The 19,564-nt window shown below is 45.0% G+C and overlaps 1 protein-coding gene across 7 annotated transcripts in view; it reads right to left on the bottom strand.

The window, feature by feature from the left end:
• LOC8029346 (claspin) overlaps positions 1 to 19,564 on the bottom strand; it is an 85,882-nt gene that overhangs the window by 25,724 nt on the left and 40,594 nt on the right. For 4 of the 7 annotated variants that reach the window (XM_029982739.3, XM_029982741.3, XM_029982740.3 and 1 more), the window contains exons 7-10: positions 15,845 to 15,996; positions 11,154 to 11,269; positions 3,784 to 3,818; positions 1,980 to 2,064 (exon numbers count right to left, since the gene is read on the bottom strand). In XM_029982739.3, the coding sequence (XP_029838599.3) occupies positions 1,980 to 2,064; positions 3,784 to 3,818; positions 11,154 to 11,269; positions 15,845 to 15,996 (388 nt within the window). Of the gene's footprint in view, positions 1 to 1,979; positions 2,065 to 3,783; positions 3,819 to 11,153; positions 11,279 to 15,844; positions 15,997 to 19,564 lie in introns of all 7 variants that reach the window. The other 3 variants (XM_042286640.1, XM_042286641.1, XM_042286643.1) reach the window with 1 other exon arrangement.

The raw sequence follows: 19,564 nt of genomic DNA, 5'->3' as shown, positions 1-19,564 counted from the left end.
AACAAAAGTGTTCACGACAAGACTGCACTTCTGAGTTACGACAGCCAAAAGTTTCGACAAAAAGTCTGGTTAAGCAATCATTCAATGCAGTTGACTTCCACTAATTCGACCATGACGGGACGTGCGAAATTCGGTCAAGTTAACTGGAAGTCACATTAAAAGATGTGCGGTAAATTCGGAATATCTGCAACGCTTTAGATAAGGTGGGCTAACAATTTTATAATGAGCCGCCGTACACCGCCGCAAGGCAGTGGCTGTCACGCATTTGGTGCGGTGGCGGCAGCTGTGACTGGTGGCAGGTGCTACCACTGCTGCCCCACCGCAGAATTTGGGGAAAAAAAAGGCCCTTTTTGTGAGTAATGCACGGCAAATCGTGCTCGTAATTTGGCCACCGCAAGTTCTCTCTAGGCCGAATTAACCGATACATATTTTGTATTTCAAGATCAAAATAATTTTTTTTTATACAGAAATGTATGGGCTTTTGCCAGGACCTTTGGAAAAGGTAGAATTAATTGATAAGTCGAATTAACCGAGATAGAATTAACGCAAGTCGACCGTATATCACTGTACAAAGATAAAGCAAAAGGTTTAGATATCTCTACAAAGCAATCTCATCACATGATGCCTAATCTTATTTTCGAGTAACATCAGGATCTCCAGTGTTCATAGGACAGATAATCATTTTGGGAAGTGGGGGTGGAATTCCAAGTTGCCTTTACGGAGTATGCCCAGTTTCCGAAGAAAGTACATATAACAAGCCACTAAAGACATTTCTCACTTTTACTTTTTACAGCTCTTTCAGCTGTACCACTGTATACAGGTGCAGAGGCACAACCTCAATGCTACGCGGTATTGATTGCACCGCTACTGGGTGCGAAGAAATGTGATCATTGCTGCCTCAGGAGTGTTAAGTGCACTGCTCAGGTAGCTTTGAGTTGCTAACTCAGCCGAAGCTTCATGGCATTACTGGAGAGGATGAAAGGAGAAAATTGGAAATGTCATAAAGAACATGCGAGCTGCCATAATCACCACCGAGAAACATACTGTACCTACAAGTGCCATCACAAGATTTCATGCAAAGTTATTATCTCGAGTACTGTCTACTGCCGAGATGCCCAAGAAACCGGAGCAATGTGTGACTGGCCACTCCTAAATCGTGCGTCTTGTATACCTGTAGAGGCTACAAAACCAGCGTCTACAACCTTGCACAAGAGCGTCGTTGCAGTGAAAAAGCATCGCTTATGGGTAAAGGGGTGTTCACACAGGGGGAAATCCCTCCCATTGCTCCCTGGGAGGCGCATCACGTGGTAACGTCACGCATTTGCATGGAGCCGTGCCGTTGTAGACATTCCAGTGTGATGGGAGATCTTTTGCTGGGGCCGCACAAACACTCTCCACCTTGACGTGGGATCTCTTTGCAATTGGCGGTATTTTGTCTGCATGTCTGGCAACTTTACAGTTTTTTTACTCAACGAGATACCGGCGGTGGTATCGGGACCGCCTAACTTGTTGTGGCTTGCACTGTTGCACATCTCGTCCGGTTCCCTCGAAGGAGTCTTCTATATTTGTCGATGCCGTCCTCAAGCCGCTCCTCATACAAGTGGTTTTCGATTCTACGTCCTTTGTGTTTCATCCACCCATTCAAGAAACCTCTCTTTCAGCAGGAAGCAGTTCATGGTCACCTGCATCTAACAGCGCTGCTGCCATGATCGTGTATTGCCGTTTCACGTATGTCTCCATTTTTCCACTCACGTCAGCGCGAACCGAGCCCCATTGTCAAGGTTGCGACCGCTACAAGCGTCTGATAACACTGGCATCCTCCTCGGCTTCCTGCCCTTCGTGTGAATGCTGGAGCCGGAGAGGGAGTTCGCTGGTTCCGCCAATCCCTGACGTCACGCACATCTTCCCCCGAAAAGCATCCCCCGTGCGAATAGCCCTGAAGCAACACCTGGTAAAGCAAGAAGGCAGCCATTTTTTACCGTGCACCGAAAGATCCCGAACAGAGCCCGACGAGCTCGTCCATATCCTGAGACGGCTCGGCTGCCCAGGGTCTCTCGAAGCGACCTGGAAACAACACCAAATGGAGGTCAGTGGAAATGTTGTAAGGGATGCACGACAGCGGTAAATCGTGTTTAGAAATAAGGGGTAAATCCTAGCCAAAACAATGCGCATCATAATTTGACAGATCTGAGAAGCTTCGGTATCACTGTTGCTGAAATTCTGAATGAAAATAGCAAAACCTTAGTCTGAAAATCACCCTTTGGAGGTGAGAATTCTGCTAATAAAAAAAATAAAAAACAAAAGTGGGGTGGGAGGGAAAGAGGAAGAAGAAAACAGCCGATCGATGCTGCAGCGCTTGTACGGATGATAAAAAGAATCTGTATATCCTATGTTCTATTTTTATATAATGTTGAAGCGAAATATCCTACAATGTTTTCTCCAGTTAGATACCATAGCATATGAAATGTAAGTGCCCACCAAAGATGGTGAGACAATTATGACAAACATTTAGGGGTGAATACTACTTGATAGAACAAACTTTATATTCCCTTTCACAGTCTTGCCAATCCGAATCATTACAAACAGATGGAGGTCACTTCTTTCGTATCTACAGCATGTTTTCACAAAAAATTGACAATTTCTAGTTATTAAATGTGACGTAACTCGTTTCAGGATAATTTATGTCAAACCGGTTACTTTTAGGGCACAGCTCTTAGGCACCCATTCCCGGCCTGAGCGGCGTTGCCGTCGGCTTCAACGTAACCGCGCGGTGCATTATGGGATGTGTGACGTCACTGATGACGTCATCAGTGACAATGACGATGACACCATCAGTGACGCTGACGATGTCATCAGTGATGACGACGATGACGTCACTGATTACGTCATCGTCACGTGACTCCAGTGATGTCACATGACCCCCGTCAGGTCATGTGACCCCCGAAAGACACGTGACCCCCGAAGGACACGTGACCCTCATGAGGAGACGGCAACGCCGCTCGGAGGGAGGAGTAGCAGGCAGGATGAGGACGTGAGGAGGAGGGAGGAAGGATATACCCTCCCCTCAGTACCCTTCCCTCCTCCCCCTCAAAAGCTGCGCTCTAATTCGGCGTTACAGGGAGTTGTAAACGGCTTTCATTTTTTTACTCAGAAACTTCGTAACAGCGGTCAAAATTGACTTTTGGGGCCATGTATTTTGTGTGAAAGGGTTTGATTTGCAATATATTATACAAGCTTGATTATGCTGACAAAGACTGAGAAGCGCAGAATGTGTGATGGGCCTTCCAGGGAAGAAAAGAGCATGTAAACAGCGCCACCCACCTTCAGTGGGTGGTGCCATTCACACGCCCTTCTCACACACATTGTGAAATGACTTGGCATAACACGAAAGACCACAAAGCAAGCGCCGCGCATTTGCACGCCACGCGCTTGAGTTGGATGCTCCGACCACCGACCCTGGATAGCTCAGTTGGCAAAGCACTTGGCTCACAATCTGAAGGTGGGTTGCTCAAATGCTGTTTGGCGACTGAAGTTTTTTTTATATCGTTGCCTATGGGCGTAACACTTTTCGGTGCAGGTTTTTCGTTACAGCGAGCTGTTTTACAACTCCAAACGTTCCAGAACTCTATGAGAATTGGCTGATAAAACACATTCCAAGTTTAAAAAAAATTCTGGTGGTGGTTATACCATAATGAGATGCAAGAAGCCTCCCTATAATTTGACGCAATCCATGCTCACGTGCCAATTGCTTCGTGCAAACCAGAAAAGCACAGCCAAACTCACCAGAAAGGCTTTTCCTAAGGGGCGTCACTGAAGCACTGTAAATAAAATACCCAAGTTAACAAAGCAAATGGCCATTCTCTTCATAAAACAATGTACACCAGGGGTCACAAACTCCTTCGACTCTAAGGGACAGATAGGCCAGCCCCGAAAGGTTGAGGGCTACCCTAATAAGGGAGGGGAGGTTATTTTTTTTTATGAAAATGCAATCAAATGCAAAGGTGCAAGCGAGCTGGATAAGAATGACGAAAATAATCCTTTCTTCAGGGATTATTTTCGTCATATTTTGGAATTTTTTGGGAAAATACAGCAATGGTGTTTTATCTTAAAGCAGTTGACTCTCCCAGCAAAACATTAGAGCTTTTCTAGAGGGGAACCTCGTGCTTTCCGCTTTTTGTAAACTCGCCGACTTGCCAGTGACATCTTTACCTTTGCTTTGCTTATGCGACTACTTTGGGTCCATACCTGATGTGATGACAAGATTTAAATTGCCAATGTGCTGGCATTTTTCAATAGAACGAGAATAAGCACACTAGCTGTCGCCCTGTCGCACAATTTACTAGGCTCGAAAGCACTCCCCCCCCCTGCTTCACTGGTTGTTTGCAATCTCAGGGATTGGGGAGTGAATGGGGGGAGAGGCTACTAAAAAAATAAGGGCCCCGGGTGCCGGATGGCCTAGCTACGCCACTGGTACTGTCAAAGTACCGATGAGCCACCCAACATCAAACCAATAGATTTCGGATTTTACAAAAAGAATACATCTTGCTTTTACTCCCCCAGAGGAGCCACTTAACTTCAAAGGGGCCACAGATCTACTCTGCCCTTTCCATGCTCTCCTCATTATTCTTTCTACAGTTGTAGCTCTTATGGGCTCGTCCCTCCACTGAAAATGACGTCCATTGTCGCTGTAGTCTACCGTAGTTGTCGTAATAGGGCATAGGGTGTCCGTCGCGATATTGCCAAATGCTTGATTGAAGATCACCTTCTCTTCTTGGGATTCGGTCCTGGGTCCACGGCTTGTGAAGCGGATGTGTTACTACGGAGCTACACCGCAACTTTGACACCGCACTTTAGAAATGGCATTTGAAATACAGATGCGCGTATGGGTCTCGCGTAGCCACCGCTAGATGGCCACGGTTGCTGCTACGTCGCGATAGAAGTCTCTATAATTCCTAAATAATTCCAACCTTAATCGGAGTTAATCTTGAAATTAAGAGCTTTGGATAAGTGTCACGAACCGCCACCCGATCAAAAGGATTCAGCCGTATTAATCCATGCAATACCCCCTAGAACACAGGCCTGCACGTTACGTCGTCGCTAGTGTGTGGATCTCCAAGCCGCCCCAACAGCAAACACGCTGAAACTTGATGAGGTTACGGCACAAAGCGGCAGACGCGGGTGTCTTGGCATTGCTGCGTGCTGGCGTCGCGCTTGCCAAGAGATGCCGAAAAACGCGCTGACGGCACGCCGGCGTGTCTCGCCGTTCGTCGCGGGGAGAACTGCGAGGTGCATGCACGTCAGAACAAAGCCGATTGAGATTTCGCCGTCAAGACTTCACGATGCGTGAACGCGACACCGATGCCAGATTCGCCGTGATGCGTCGCAGCTATCGCTCAGGCTATGCTGCGGCTTAACACGGGACTGCCAAGTTTTTTTTTAGGGTTTCTTGGACACACCCTTTTAACAGAATAGGAGACTGCTTCTGATACAAACTGCATGACTCCTGAGCCCTCTGTCTGTGGTACAAAAGGCTTCTCTATACAGTGAAACCCGTTTAGAACGAACCCACGTACAGCGAATTATTGTCAATATCGAACTCACGGAAAATTTAAACAAAAATGCATGTAAAAAGTAATTTTTATAACGAACAACATATTAAAGTAGGAAAGAAAGAAAATGCCAAAAGCTCAAGTTGCTAACCAAATTGAGCAAAGAGAAGCGATTCAGAAGGAGAGAAAGCTAAAAAAAAAAAAATTATGCAAGCATGCAAAAAAAAAAAAAAAGAATTTCAGCGCGTAGTTACAAGGTGGAAGCGAAGAGATGAGAAAGAAAGAAGCTCTCGCCTTACAACGAACGCATCGTGGAAGTTCGTTGTAAATGTTTTTTGCTATATCGAACTACTTGCTATATCGAACTGATCGTAGCGTTTCCTGATGTTCGTTATAAACGGGTTTGACTGCATACCTCGTGGTGTCTCTTTTACGTGGGAGTTAACTTCTGTGTTTCCTCAGCATTCGGGGCAATTAGTTTTGTTAACCTTTTGGGGTTCGAAGTGATGCCTGTAAAGGATAAATTAGTTGCACAAAAATCGTCGTAAAACAGAAGTCGACAACCCACGACTTGCGGGCTGTATGCAGCCGGCGAGGCAGTTTTACGCAGCCCCAGCACAACACCAGAAACCCCAACCCCCCTTTTTTGTGACTGGCCGGCCGGCCCCTTTTGCGTCGGCTACGTGTTGACTCGGCCCGCTGCTGCAAAGAGGTTGCTGACCCCCGTTAAACAATTGACTTTGGGTTAGAGACCATGGAAACCTTATTTCATGGTTTTGTCATACCCAGTATAAGTTGCCCACAAATATCCTAACAATTTTCCAGGTTTTTCTAGTTTTACAAAAACAGAATATCTTGCTCAACCAAATTCAATACAAAGCAAGTCCTTCCCAAACCGAAAAACAAAGTAAGCATTTCAAAAACTTTTCGGGCATTGAAGCACCGATATTTACAACTTCTAAAGTATTTGATTAGTCGAAAATGAAGTTAAATTTATTAGTAAATTAGCTTTCACAATCTAAAAAAAAATGAGTGTTCTCACAGCAAAGGGATTATGTCACAAGGTAACGCATAGCCTCCTTTATACTGATAATGCCTGCCCAATGGTTGGCTTCCCCATGCTTCGTCGTCGTTGCACCTGTTTCACATATTTGCTACTAGAGGCGCCAAAACCCCATACAAAAATGCAGACGACGCTTCTCCGCTGCCCGCTGCTACAGTCCACTGTGACGCCATTTGTGAATTGAATACATTCGTGACCCGTGCTACAGAGCTAGCGCAAGGCACCGTCAGTATAGTTTTCATATATAAAAGAAGTCTTAACCTTTCTTTTAGCTTTCACTTCTTGGTTTTGTTTCTATGCTGAAATGTTACCAGACCTCTGGTGCTTGTCATAGCGACTACAGTAATTGTGGATCCAAATTAAAAAGGAGACAGACAGGCTGGCAAACGTTCACGACGTTGCAACAGCAACCACTTAGCGTTTTTATTGCTTCTGGAGCAGAGCAGTAAAACATACGGCCTGCGGACCACATGCGGCAGTCAAGGGATTTTTCTCAGGACCGCGAAAGAGCTTTCGCTGATCGAAATCCGGCGCATCCGTCGGCAACGCTCTGACCGGGGACCTTAAAACACATTTTCAATTTTCTTTCTAATTTTTTTTAAGCTCACAGTTTTTTTTAAATATTTTTGACCGGTTTTTTCTGGTCTGCATTGTTTTTCACGGATGCAGTTCTAGAGCTTTAACTATTTCCTAGATAGTGGCTTGTTGAAGATCTTCTTGAGGTCATGCTTGTCAGTCACGGATGCAGAGTAGTTTGTGAAAATTGGCCTGAAATACTTAGTACACAGATTTTGCAGGAAATCTTTGTAATGGTTGAAATCTTTATCTGCCTTTGCGCATTTCAGAGCCCCATGGTGCATAAGTGTATCTAACGCAGTCTCAACAGCTGCATGCAAAGGCATTTTTAGCATATTTCGTTTTTTCAGTAAAACCTCTACGGAGTTCTTCAGCGCACTACTAGCTTCTCCGATGGACAGTATAGTCCTCCCCTGTCCTGGTGCCCGATGAGGGAATAACTGTGAGCCGTAGAAGCATGTTTAATGACCAGCAGGAAGCAGTCACTGCAGTTGACATGTTCCTTCACCAGCCGTGCCAAATATTCACCTACTACTAGATGACGCCACATGCACACCGTAAGGCGTCACGGTGTGCGTGCCAGGAGCCGCAGACAGCCTCGTGCTATTGAGCTATGCCGGCTATGGCTAAGAGCTCTAGAGCTCTGCGAGTCGAATGACGACCGAAAGAAGTTACTCGTGTCACAAAAACATTACGTGATCACGTGACCTATTTGAACACGTAAGGTCACGTTACCGCGTAACCTAACATGGAAAACTTGTGTTATCACATAGCTTAACGTGATAACGTAGCTTACGCTAGCTACAGTGAACTGTAGCAGCAGACAGCGGACAAGCGTCGTCTGCTTTTCTGTATGGGGTTTTGGCGCCCCTAGTAGCAAATATCTGAAGTAGGCGTGACGACGACAAAGAAACCATTGGGCAGGCATTTTCAGTATAAAGGAGGCTAAGGGTAAGGTCATGTCCCGTTTTATTTAAAATGAGCTCCAATAAACACCAATGTTCTGTTTAACATAAAAAAACACGAAATCTGTGGGGGAAAAAAATATCTGAAAAACCCCTCCCCAATTTCAGGAAAAATAAACTTGGAAAACAAGAAACCTTAGTTACAATTTTAGAAATGTTCTTGTATTCAGACACATTAAGTAGTAGTGTGCTCCTTATGTTTTTGAGTGTCATATTTTCCAGCGTATGTTTTTTTCTCCAAATTTTTCGTCGATATGTCTTAGAGGATGGTACAACTTATAAGTGTTTTTTTAGAAATATGAGCCTTAAATGTCCAAAATGAAAACCGTATCGACATTTACGACAAGGGAGAGACGGCAGAGCACGTGCCAACGGACCGCCCATCCGTCGGTCCAAGGACTGTCCGATGCGTGGCAGTTTAACTCCTCAGCAGCACCCTTGCTGTGCCAACCGTACAAAACAGTGCAATTCGTACGAAGGCGTGACTTACAGTCAAACCTCATTACAGTATAGACCACTTACAACGTAACCGCTTATAGTGCAGGACCGGGTATAACGCGGCTTTTTTAAACCACCGGTTCGCCTCCCATAGAACTCCATGTATTTACATACCGCTTAAAATGCAGGCGCGCGAAGGGAAATACCGGTTATAGTGCGGTTTCTGGAAGAGCCCGGCGGCCGTGCCGACTGACCGGCGCAGCGAGCACGCTTTCCTGTGCGGCGCTAGATAACGGCGCGAGCCGCGAGCGGCACTCGCGGGGCAAGGAGGTTGCTCGAAGAAACCGGGAGATGCGAAGAGAGAGGCTGCAGTTGCCATAGCGACGGAGGGACGCATGCACGTGTCGTTCTCGTGCGCGCGTCACTCCGCTGCGATGGTTGGAAACAACCGCAACGACAGACCAATCGCAGGTCGAGGAGAAGTGTTCGTGCGCGTTGCATGCCGGCAGTGCGTACACACTATTGGCTCCCTCCTTTCCCCCCCCCAACCTCTATTACAACGCTTCTCCTCCTCTCCGGTCGCGGGCCGGCTGCGTCTATCCGCAAACATGGCGTTGGTTTTGATCGTCGACGTAGATTGCGTGATGGAGGCTCATCGTTCCGCGTAAAAGCGCTACCCTTGACTGTGAATTTTTGTTGTGTGTCGTTATGATAACCCAGCACGTACTAGAAGGGAAGATCCACCTACTCGTGCGGCGATGTCGTGGCGGCACTCTCAAGACGGCAGAAACGCCCGTGTCGTCGTGTTTGTTTACTTCGACTAGAGTGGTGCTTTCTGTGTTTTCGAACATCGCCCGGATTTCTTATTTGGAGCATTTCATGCCTGTGCTCAAGTTGAAGGTATTACTGGCACCGTATAAAGGATGCGAATTTTCACGCGTTTTCATCGCCGGAGAAAAGTGATTAGGGTTAGCAATCCTGAACGCTCGCAACGTCCGTCCGCAACCCGCGACGCTGTTAAAAGGCTGCGCCAGGCAAAAGTCGCTCATTTCTTTCAAAATGTGTGACACACTTGAGACAGAACTGTTCTAGTCTGGTGAAATAAAGACTTTTCTCAAACTAAGCTTTATTTTTCACCTAACATAAAGTAAATTCTTTTACAAAGGTAAGTAGTCTCATGGCATGTATTTTGGCCTGAAAAATTGATGTTTTGGTTATAACGCGGTACCGCTTATAGTGCGGATTTTTGCGACTCCCGCGACATACGTTATATGCGGTCTACACTGTATATCGAACACCAATATATAAAATTATTACTTATATCGAATCGTTGTCGAAGTGCCATAAGAATTACATGCATTTTAAATTTTTTACACCAAACTCGGTCGGTTAAAAAATGAATATATTGAACTCCGCAGTGCCGGAAAGCGTGCGCTCCGGAGACAGGCGGCAGGCTTTCCCGCAACACATTGGAGGATACGGCGGGCTTTTCCGAAACACAACGGAGGATAGCGGTGGCGCAGCAGGCGTTCGACCCTTTTACAAGCGCATGCCTGCGTAAAGCTTTATGCTTATGGTGCCGGGAGCGCCATCCAGACTCGGCGGCATATGGGCTCAGTCGCTCAGTCGGCTCAATCGTATCGCCAGCATGCTTCGCCAATATCGCTCTTTTCATGCGCTGTGTGTACATCCCGCAGTTTCGTTCCTCCGGGCTCATTCCTCCGACAATGTGTCAACCGCATATGGCGTACTGATGGCAACAAACGTAAAGAAACGTACACCGCTGACGTTTGCGACGAAGCTTGAAATCATCTGCCCCGTTGAAAAAGGAGAAAGTAAGTCCAGCGTTGCCGAAGCGTACAACATACCGTGAAGAAATTTGAGCATGCTGCTGAAAACGAAAAGTGACATCAAATCGAAGGCTGAACGAAGCATGCACTCCGGCGTACACCATGTTCGGACCCCGGTTTTCGAAAAGGTGGAGAGATCACTTCACAAGTGGTTTGTGGACGCAAGGGCTCGGAACATTCCGGTGTCGGGGTCGATGCTTCAACAGAAAGCAAAGAACTTTGCGTTCATTCACCAAGCACAAAACTTTGCCAACTTGGGGCGAAGCTGTGGCTGCTTTGACGCTTTTATGCCGCTACTGCAGCGCAATTTCGGCGGTAGTGGCATGGCGCTTGTGGACTGCTTGGAGACCGTGGAGTGGGTAAGGCATGCAGTCAACTCCAAGAAGCAATCTACGCTGCGGCAGTTTTTTTTCGCCAAAATAAATAGTTTATCTTAACGCTTCACGTGAGTAGTCATTTTTGCCGCAAGCTTTTTAGTAATTAAATTGCGCAGCACTTTGACGCATTTTTGGTGATTTTGTATATAGAATTTTGGTTATATCAAATTATTTCATGGTCCTCGCACTGTTCGATATAACGAGGTTCGACTGTATATCTCAACGTTTCAACGAAAACGGCAGTTTTGTGGGTGTTCGTGCGACATACATAGCCGAAAATACAATAAGCATGGCGGCTTATGGAGAGAATTTCCAAGGAAGAAATGTTGGCGCACCTGTCGACACTGACCAGCGGGGAGAGGGGCAGGGATGGAGCTTCCTTGATGGCGGAGCGCGGAGGAGTCGCTGGAAGTGCATCCGATGCCGGGGTCAGTACGTCCTGCGATGCAGTCTGCGAAGGCAACGAGGCATACTCTTCGCCGTCATCAACTACACCATCGTGGGACAGAGTGAATAATGATAAACATAAATGCTAATTTTCCCCCAAATGCATGACAGAATCGCTTGTTTATGATTCCAGCTGAACATGAAGGAAGAGCACATGGAGAGACAGAAAAAGCTGGTGTCCTAGCTAGCTCAGCTTCAAGCTGTCAGATGAGAGACGGCTGAGACAAAAAGCTTCACATGTGCTGCTCAACGAGTCCGCAGTCTTCTGAAAGGCAGCAGTGGCACTTAGCGAGAAAATCCCAAAAGGAGGGAAATTAAAGCATCAATTTATCACAAAGAGAGCAAACAAGAGAAAGTGGAACAATCCATTAGGAGAATTGCAACAGGTTGGCAGCGTCTAAACTCAGATTTGTGCTTTCCACATTTCCCCCGCTTCCTGCTCTCCTCCCTTCTACCCCATCCACCGTTGTACAGTAACATTCTGTACAAAAATATATAACAATTGATCAAAATCCCCACATTCATAAAGAGCTCATTGAAGGAATTATACCAGAGATGTAAGGCTTAAAAGACGCCACTCTATTCTCTAGCACAGCTGCGATCAAACCTGTTTTTAGTCTCTATGTTGGGTATGGTGAAGAAACTCAGAAATTCAGGAGAAAAATGATTACACCATTTGTATAAAAGTTGGTTGGGGAAAAAACTCGACAAAAGGGCAGCAGTGCAAGCTAGCAGCATTCTTCCGGTATTGAATTGGCTGCGATTGGCATCAGAATATTGCCAATTAATGGGAAGCTAACAACTTTCTAGTTTATACTAAGGGTGTGCGAGTACTACCAAAACCCCGCATGGCACTTATTCGTTCTTTGCCCAAATATACGTGACTGTGACAGATATTTGCGAAGTTCAGAACGGAAAGTGATCAGATCGAATACGAATCAAATACCGTATTTTCAAGCATATAATGCGAGTTTTTTTTTTTTTCGAAATTAGGAGCTCTGAAACGCACCTTGCGGTATATTCGGTATCGAGTTCAGTCACAAGGTGCGCGAGTCTGTGGGAAAAGAATTGGAGATGTGGGAGGGAATTTATTAGCTATTGGGCCACGTGAAAAAGACAATAGAAAACATAAACATTTTTATTGTTTTTATATTTGTACAGCCCACGCCGAAAAGCACTCCGCAGAAATGGAGCACGCAACGCGGGAATGCGGGCACTGGCCAATTCAAGCCAAGTCAAGCCAGACCAAGTCAAGTCAACACAAGCCAAGCCAATACCACCGACCGTGTTTATGCAATCGTGCAACATGAAGAGTTTGTTTATGCAAACGGACCTGAACAAGAATGATTGCGATCATGTACTGGGTCAAGCAATCATTTTTCTGTCTGCACATTTTTTAGTTTCTGCTCCAGAGTGGTCTGGTGTTTGTGCGCTAGTGCTTCAGCTTCCTGCCTCGCTCTGCATCTGGGCTGCCGAGGAGCTCACGCCGAAGAAAAAATAACAAAAGAAAAAGGAACTACTAGACAAGCGACGCCGTGCTGCCGCATATCTGCGAAGTTGCCAAATGGATTGCAGACGGGAGGACCTGAGCAATAAGGATCAGTGCAGTCAAAACATAAACTGATATTTCTTTGATTTCCATTGCCTTTTCACTTCAGCTATGCCCCTGAGGGTGGTAAATTTACGCGGCCTCAGCTCACGGTATAATAGTAATAACATTTTTTTTTCCCTTTTTGAGGGCATCAAAACTTGCCCTCACGTTATATCCGTGCAAATACGGTAGTGCCACGGGCATAGCCGAGTTGGCAGCGTGGATGAGCTGGCTTCGAGTCCCACCAGTTTCCTTTTCGTTCCTCCTCTAGAAGATTCCAGTTCATTCTCAATGTTTATTTATGTTCTGGATTAGAGCAATAGCGAACACGGAGGCGGTATAAAAGCAGCCATAGCGTTCTACCATTTTCAATCCGTTACAATATTAACAATAGTCGATTCACATTCAAAATTTATAATATTCTCTGAACCCTAGTTTATACTTACCGTAAACATATCAATAAGTAACCTGGTCACAAAAGTTTGACATTGGCTTTGAGCGGGAAAATACCACTCATCCAGTCTTTAGGCATGTGCCAATAACGTGCTCAGAGTATGTAGCGGTTGGCCTAGTTGACCAGCTGGTAAACTCCCGTGCCGTCAACCAACTGCACGTGTGTATTATGCATAGATGATGCATCATCCTTGGCGCCACGAGACAGTGTCTCACCTCAATCTGTGTACTCTCATTGTCATCAAAAAAAAAAAAAAAGACCAGGCGATTTTTGAAAAAATGCGGCGGCTTGTACTGCGTTTTTTGTAAATTGCAATTCTGCATATGACAGCTTGATCGATACGTCGCGTACAGCTGCAACTTTTTCTCACCACAAAAATGAAGTATACATCGCTGAACACCCCATCTCAGCCCAAATGAAGCATTAGTGGTGGGACCCAGATGCCAGCTTCACAACTTTGCGTTACCCAACTCAAAAGTTTGAAGGGGGTTTCGGAAGTTTTCAATGAGAAAATTGCTGGTAAAAAGCCAGTAAATTCATAAAGACAAATGGCCTTCGCGACCGAGAACTAACACCATTTTGTTATTGAAAATTTAAGAAAATAGATTATAACCTTTGAATTAGACAGCAATAAGTTGTGAAATTTCAGCATTTAGTGCCAACCAGAAGCGCTACATTTGGGTGGAGACAGACCATTCAGCAATGCATGCATAGCTTACTTTTGCTTCGACAAAACATGTTATTTTTCTCCATAACACTACCTGGTGTATTAGCTTTCACTGCAATTGTTTTGATCGTCACAGAAACTGAAAGTCACGTGCATCGATTCACCGATTGCTTCATTCGCTTTTCTGAAGACTTACAACACACCTTTTACTAAAAATGCATTGCTGTCCGTGGCGCAGTAAGAGGCTGTTGAGAACTTGGGGTACAACCGGTTGTAGCAGACGACGAAGGTGACCTTGGAAGTGGCGGAGAGCAAACTGTGCCCCCCCCCTACTGCCTCGCTCTCTTCAGTATCACGCGGGAGCAAAAAGGACTTTGTGCGAGGCGTTCTGGGACTTTTGCAGAAGGCACATTAACAACGAAGAGAATTCAAGTCGGATGCATATGTACCGTAAAGTTCCGAAAGAACGCCCACCCATAATGAACAGATAAATGTTGAAAACCTTGGGGTGGGCTATCTTTGAAGATGCTACAGCAAAACTATCCAAAATGAATGATAAACACCCTGGCACTGGCTACAAACCACGTTACGCAGGAACTGATGCCGCAGATTGTGGACCCCGGAAATTCGCGTTTCACAATGCGACAAACATGCGGGAATTCGCTACAAACTCCTGTGTCACGGGAAAGGATACCGCAGGTTGCGGGCGCAGCAGATTCCGCTACAAACTTGCCTTTCACGGGAACCGATATTGCATGTGCAGATCGCAGACAAAAATGCGCTAATCCGCTGCAAACTCTGTTCAGATTCGCATTTCATGGTGCAACATACATGTGGGAACAACTCGTGTGTTACGGAAGCCAATATTGCGCACGCAGATCGCGGACAAAAACGTGGGAACCCGCTATAAACTCGCTTGTCAGGCGTGCCGATACAGCAAATTGCGCGGTTGATGCGATTCCCGTCGGACATAGCGTGACGTTCTACGGGAATCGGGTGTGGGCGATGTTTCGGAATTTTTATGTTACTAATATTAAGCCAGAAAAATGGGATGGGCGATCTCTAGGGGGTGGGCGTTCTCTCGGAACTTTACGGTAGTTTCTAACATTCCTTTCCCTAGCAATCCAAGTAACAGAAAAAGTTCATTTTGAGAAAAACATTATACAGGCTTGATCATGCTGACAATGACCAGAAACACAATATGGTCCCTGCACAAACCACACTCAGTGTGTCGTTTGTGCAAGGTTTTTCAATTGTCTTAATATCTATTTTTATTTTATATTTTATTGTTTAATTTTTATTGCATGATTTTGTTTACTTTCTTCCTTTTTTATTTATTCATTTTTGTTGCACATTTCTATTCGTCTGTTATTATATTTTTTATATTTTCCGCTAGCAATGCGCTGTTGTGTCTGGTTGCATGCAAGTTTTATTATGTGCATTTTTTAAATAAGTATTGCTCAGCACATTCTACAACTGTACAACTGTTTCACTCTGCCCCATTGCAGACCATTATTGGTTGTTTATTGGCACAAATAAAGGCTTTATGATGATGATGATTTTCACCCAAAACCTGCCACTCTCACCGGCACAGTTGCATTCGAATAAAAATACTCTAACCCTCCAGGCCAGTTGTGCAGCTCAGTGCATACGACATCCGACTGCCACAGCACTGACACGGGTTTATGCAGCTTTATATAAAATCTTAATGTCCGTAACACTAACAGCGTGCCACTCATTCACGACGCTCATGATAACGGTTGTTATGACGCTCGTAGCAAACGCCCCATAAAACACACTCTGTGTTAAAACCACGACAGTAATTAGGATGTGACGACATGAGGCGAATTCTACGGCGGTGACTCACAAGTTTCCGCCGAACGCTCAACAGGCCCGTGAGTGGGCTGAAGACCAGCGGTTCGTCCGACTGGAAACTCTTGTCAGCACGTTCTGGAGAAAGAGCCGAGGCCGCTGAAGCCACTCCCCCGGCACCAAGTGGGTCCTTCAAATCGTCCTCGACTGAAACAGGTCAGAGAGAAAGAGGCACCCTGTCTTACTCCTTTCTTTTCTTTCTTTATTGATATTGCTATCCTTTACTATTTACCTCTGTACAGGTAGACCACCACAAAAGGTCACAAGCCCGTACCCTTAGGTTTGGAATGCCTTGCAAATTAAGAAGATACATATGAACATACCTACATACATTTACTTCTTTTTTTATTTTTCCTTATATATACATATATACCATATTTACACGCATACTGAACACACACCCCACAATGGGCTACAAAATTTGGACTTCTCTTTCCCTCACTAATGAACGCACATCCAATTTTCGGCTCTGCGATTGTCAAACTGCATCCAACTAAAGTTTTCTGGCTGGGGAGGAGGAAGCAAACAAAATGCTAAAAAGAGGAGGAGGTCTCCTCCTCTCCAGCATTTCGTCTGCCTCCTCCTCCCCTGTCCTCCTTTCCTTCGAAAACTTTTCTTAACCTGTAACCACTCATCTCTATGTATATTTGCTGGATCGCATTTCACCAGCTCTGCCTATGGACAGGAATGCAGCCATGGTTGGTCATCTTTTTGGTAGAGTTATATCATCTCTAGCCATCATATTAATAAGGCGGACAGCGCTATGGCGGCAGGCTGCCATAAAAATAGCCGTAGATCTAGTACACTGTACCGTGGGTGATATTTCGTGCTTGATTGAAATTGTTTGATGAAGCAGATTCTTGAAACCCGGCGTGAACGGTAGCCCCATCTTTGAGGACCCGGCGAAAGTTCTACGAACGCGCAGCACCGGGGGAAAGCAGCGCAGCTCGCATCGAAAGCAGACACCGTACCGGCGTCTGCTTTCGATGCTTCTTTTGATGCGTGCTGTGCTGCTTTTCCCTGGTGCTGCGATTTCGTGAAACTTTCACCGGGTCCTCAAAGATCAGGCCACCGTTCAAGCCGGGTTTTAACAATATGTTGAGTCGAATAATTTCAATCAAGAACAAAATATCACCCACAGCTATTTTTATTACACCTGCCACCACAACTGCCAAAACACTGCCTGCCATAGATGGATGATAGTGGCTGCACCAGCTGTACATTGGCTAGAGGTAATATAACTCTACCAAAAAGATGGCTACCAGTGGCCGCATTCGCGAAGCGGGCAAACGCGATCCAGCAAATAGACATAGAAATCAGTGCCTGTAACAGACTATAGCCACCAAGCAAACTTTCTTTTGCTGCCAAGCGGCCATGCCAAGTCAAGACAAGCCAAGCTGCTCTCGTAATGACTACAACTGCGTCACATGACACTCCAACTATTTCGCATCGCTTTTATGCCACCAAATTATCGCATTTACTCGCATAATGAACACACTTTTTTCCCCCAAAAATTTACACATATTTGGCAGCTGCGTGCGTTTGTTACGCGGGGTAAAATTTTTGTCTTTACACTCTTCGTGCAAATGTCATATTAGGTGCCAATATGACACAGCAAGGTACTGTGGCATGTCTCCACTGATGAAATGCACCCACGGCTGGTTGGGGGCGCGCCACAGTAACCGTGCTCTATAAATTGAGAACCTTTTAAAGGCACTTTCGGCGTGCCTTCTGCCGAAGAAAAAGCGCCCTATGAAGCTCACTCAGCATGGAGAGCAATGCGACCATTCTTAGGCCTAACCACTTTCACGATTTCACTGTCCGAAAGCGAACCACAAACGACGGTGTGTTTGTTGACATCAATGCATCCGACAAGCGAAGAATGTCCGGGGCTGGGCAATTCCTTGACCCAAGCTTCGTCAAGTGTGAGCGTCACTCAGTTTCACGGTTGATCACTTCTGCAACTACGCACTTGCAGCCATTACGAGAGCGGCTTAACTTGGCCTGACCGGTTGGCGGCAAAAGAAAATTGGCTTGATGGCTCGCTAAAGTGGACGCAGTTCGAGACTCGCGGAGCCGAAAATTGGAGGTGCGTTCATTATGCGAGGGGGGAAAAGGTCAAAATAATGGTATGCGTTGTGGGGGGTGCGTTCATTATGCGAGTAAATACGATATATATTTTTCGTGGCAGTCCCATATTTGTTGAGAAGAAAAAAAAGAAAGTCAAAACCGAAATTGGAATACTGGCACAAAAGAATACAACAACAGAGGGCCGGTAGCAATGTGGGTTGTTTCAGTACCCGCAACTGTGCATCCAGTTTCTAAATCAACATGTTTTCAGGGTTATGGTGATCACAAAAATTATGTTTTACAAATTCAATAATATTTCCACTAACGCAAGTGTCCCCCAGAAAGCTTATCACTTATAAAATAAACCAAGTTCTAAGTTACCATCACACATTGATGAGAAAGAAAAAGGGGGGAAGGCCCTGATTCCTCAACGGGCAATTTGCACACGCAAACAAAAGTGATTTTTGAGATGCAAATATTTTTTGCTGGCATCAAGACTTAAACGTAATAAATGTCTCGTCAGACGTCCTTCTTGTCAACACGAATGTGCACCGAGCGTCCAAAGGATACGAGTAAAAGTGCCAAAAAAGTAAGATTGTAAAGTAACCAGTCCGTTTTAAAAGAGTGAAGTCATTTTTGCCGTGTATAATAATATTACCTCTATTTATTGTGCCCAGTGGCGGCCGAAGCCTAAGCACTGGTGCGCTCGTTAGTAGTAAACAAGAATACAAATAATAAAGAATAAGGAAGGTAAGAAATGCAAACAAGAAAATGGAACAAAATACTCAGCAGTGACTACATATATGCATCAACCACATACATGGCACAAGCACTTTTTAAATCGGCACAAATCTGTAGTGAAAATGTCTATATCAGATGAGTCTAGATGGTTTAAATAGTTTTGAATGCGAGCTGATGGCGACATAAGGTTTGTGGGGTCAATGTGGAACGTGCGGTGGTTTCAAACATTTCTTCCAGGTATATGATAGTGCACAGATGAGACTAATGAGCTAATGTCGAAGTAAGAGTGCATACATTTAAATAAAAATACAAGGTTGCACGAACACCATTTAGTTGCAAGTTCAGATATCTGTAATGATTTCAGTGCTTCAAGGTATACGTATAAGTCATGTGAACATCTAAAATGATAAATTCTAGCAAACCTTTTCTGTATACGTTCTAGATTTTTTGAAGCAGTCATACTAAGACTGTTCCAGATCACTAAACGAAAATCATGTTTTGGGAGAACTATGCTCCGATAAAACACAAATACTAAAAAAACTCCACTCGAAAAACTTTTGCTATATCGTGAGATTACACCGAGAAGTCTAAAACAAGAGTTAACAACATGTGACTCTTGCGAGTTGAAAGTTTAAAGTAAAAAAAAACTCCAAGGTCTTTTACACACAGTACAAGGTTAATGGCTGCTCTTTCTAAGTGCAACGCAAAAGAAGTAGGATTAGTCTTGTGGGTAAAAGATATAGCATTGTTTTCTTCAAAGTTGAATGTAAGACCATTCTCGAGACACCACTGACATATGGCGTTGACATCTTCTTGAAGCAGAATACAGTCATTTAATATCAACATGTTTCTGTAGATTATGTTTAGAAGGCAGAAGTTAGTCAGCCCCAAGAGGCATCTCGTG

This window comes from Ixodes scapularis, unplaced genomic scaffold (genome assembly GCF_016920785.2).
Source record: "Ixodes scapularis isolate PalLabHiFi unplaced genomic scaffold, ASM1692078v2 PGA_scaffold8__174_contigs__length_109621045, whole genome shotgun sequence".
Lineage (NCBI taxonomy): Eukaryota > Metazoa > Arthropoda > Arachnida > Ixodida > Ixodidae > Ixodes > Ixodes scapularis.
Note: the sequence above shows the minus strand (reverse complement) of the source record. Positions and strands in the feature narration are given on the sequence as shown.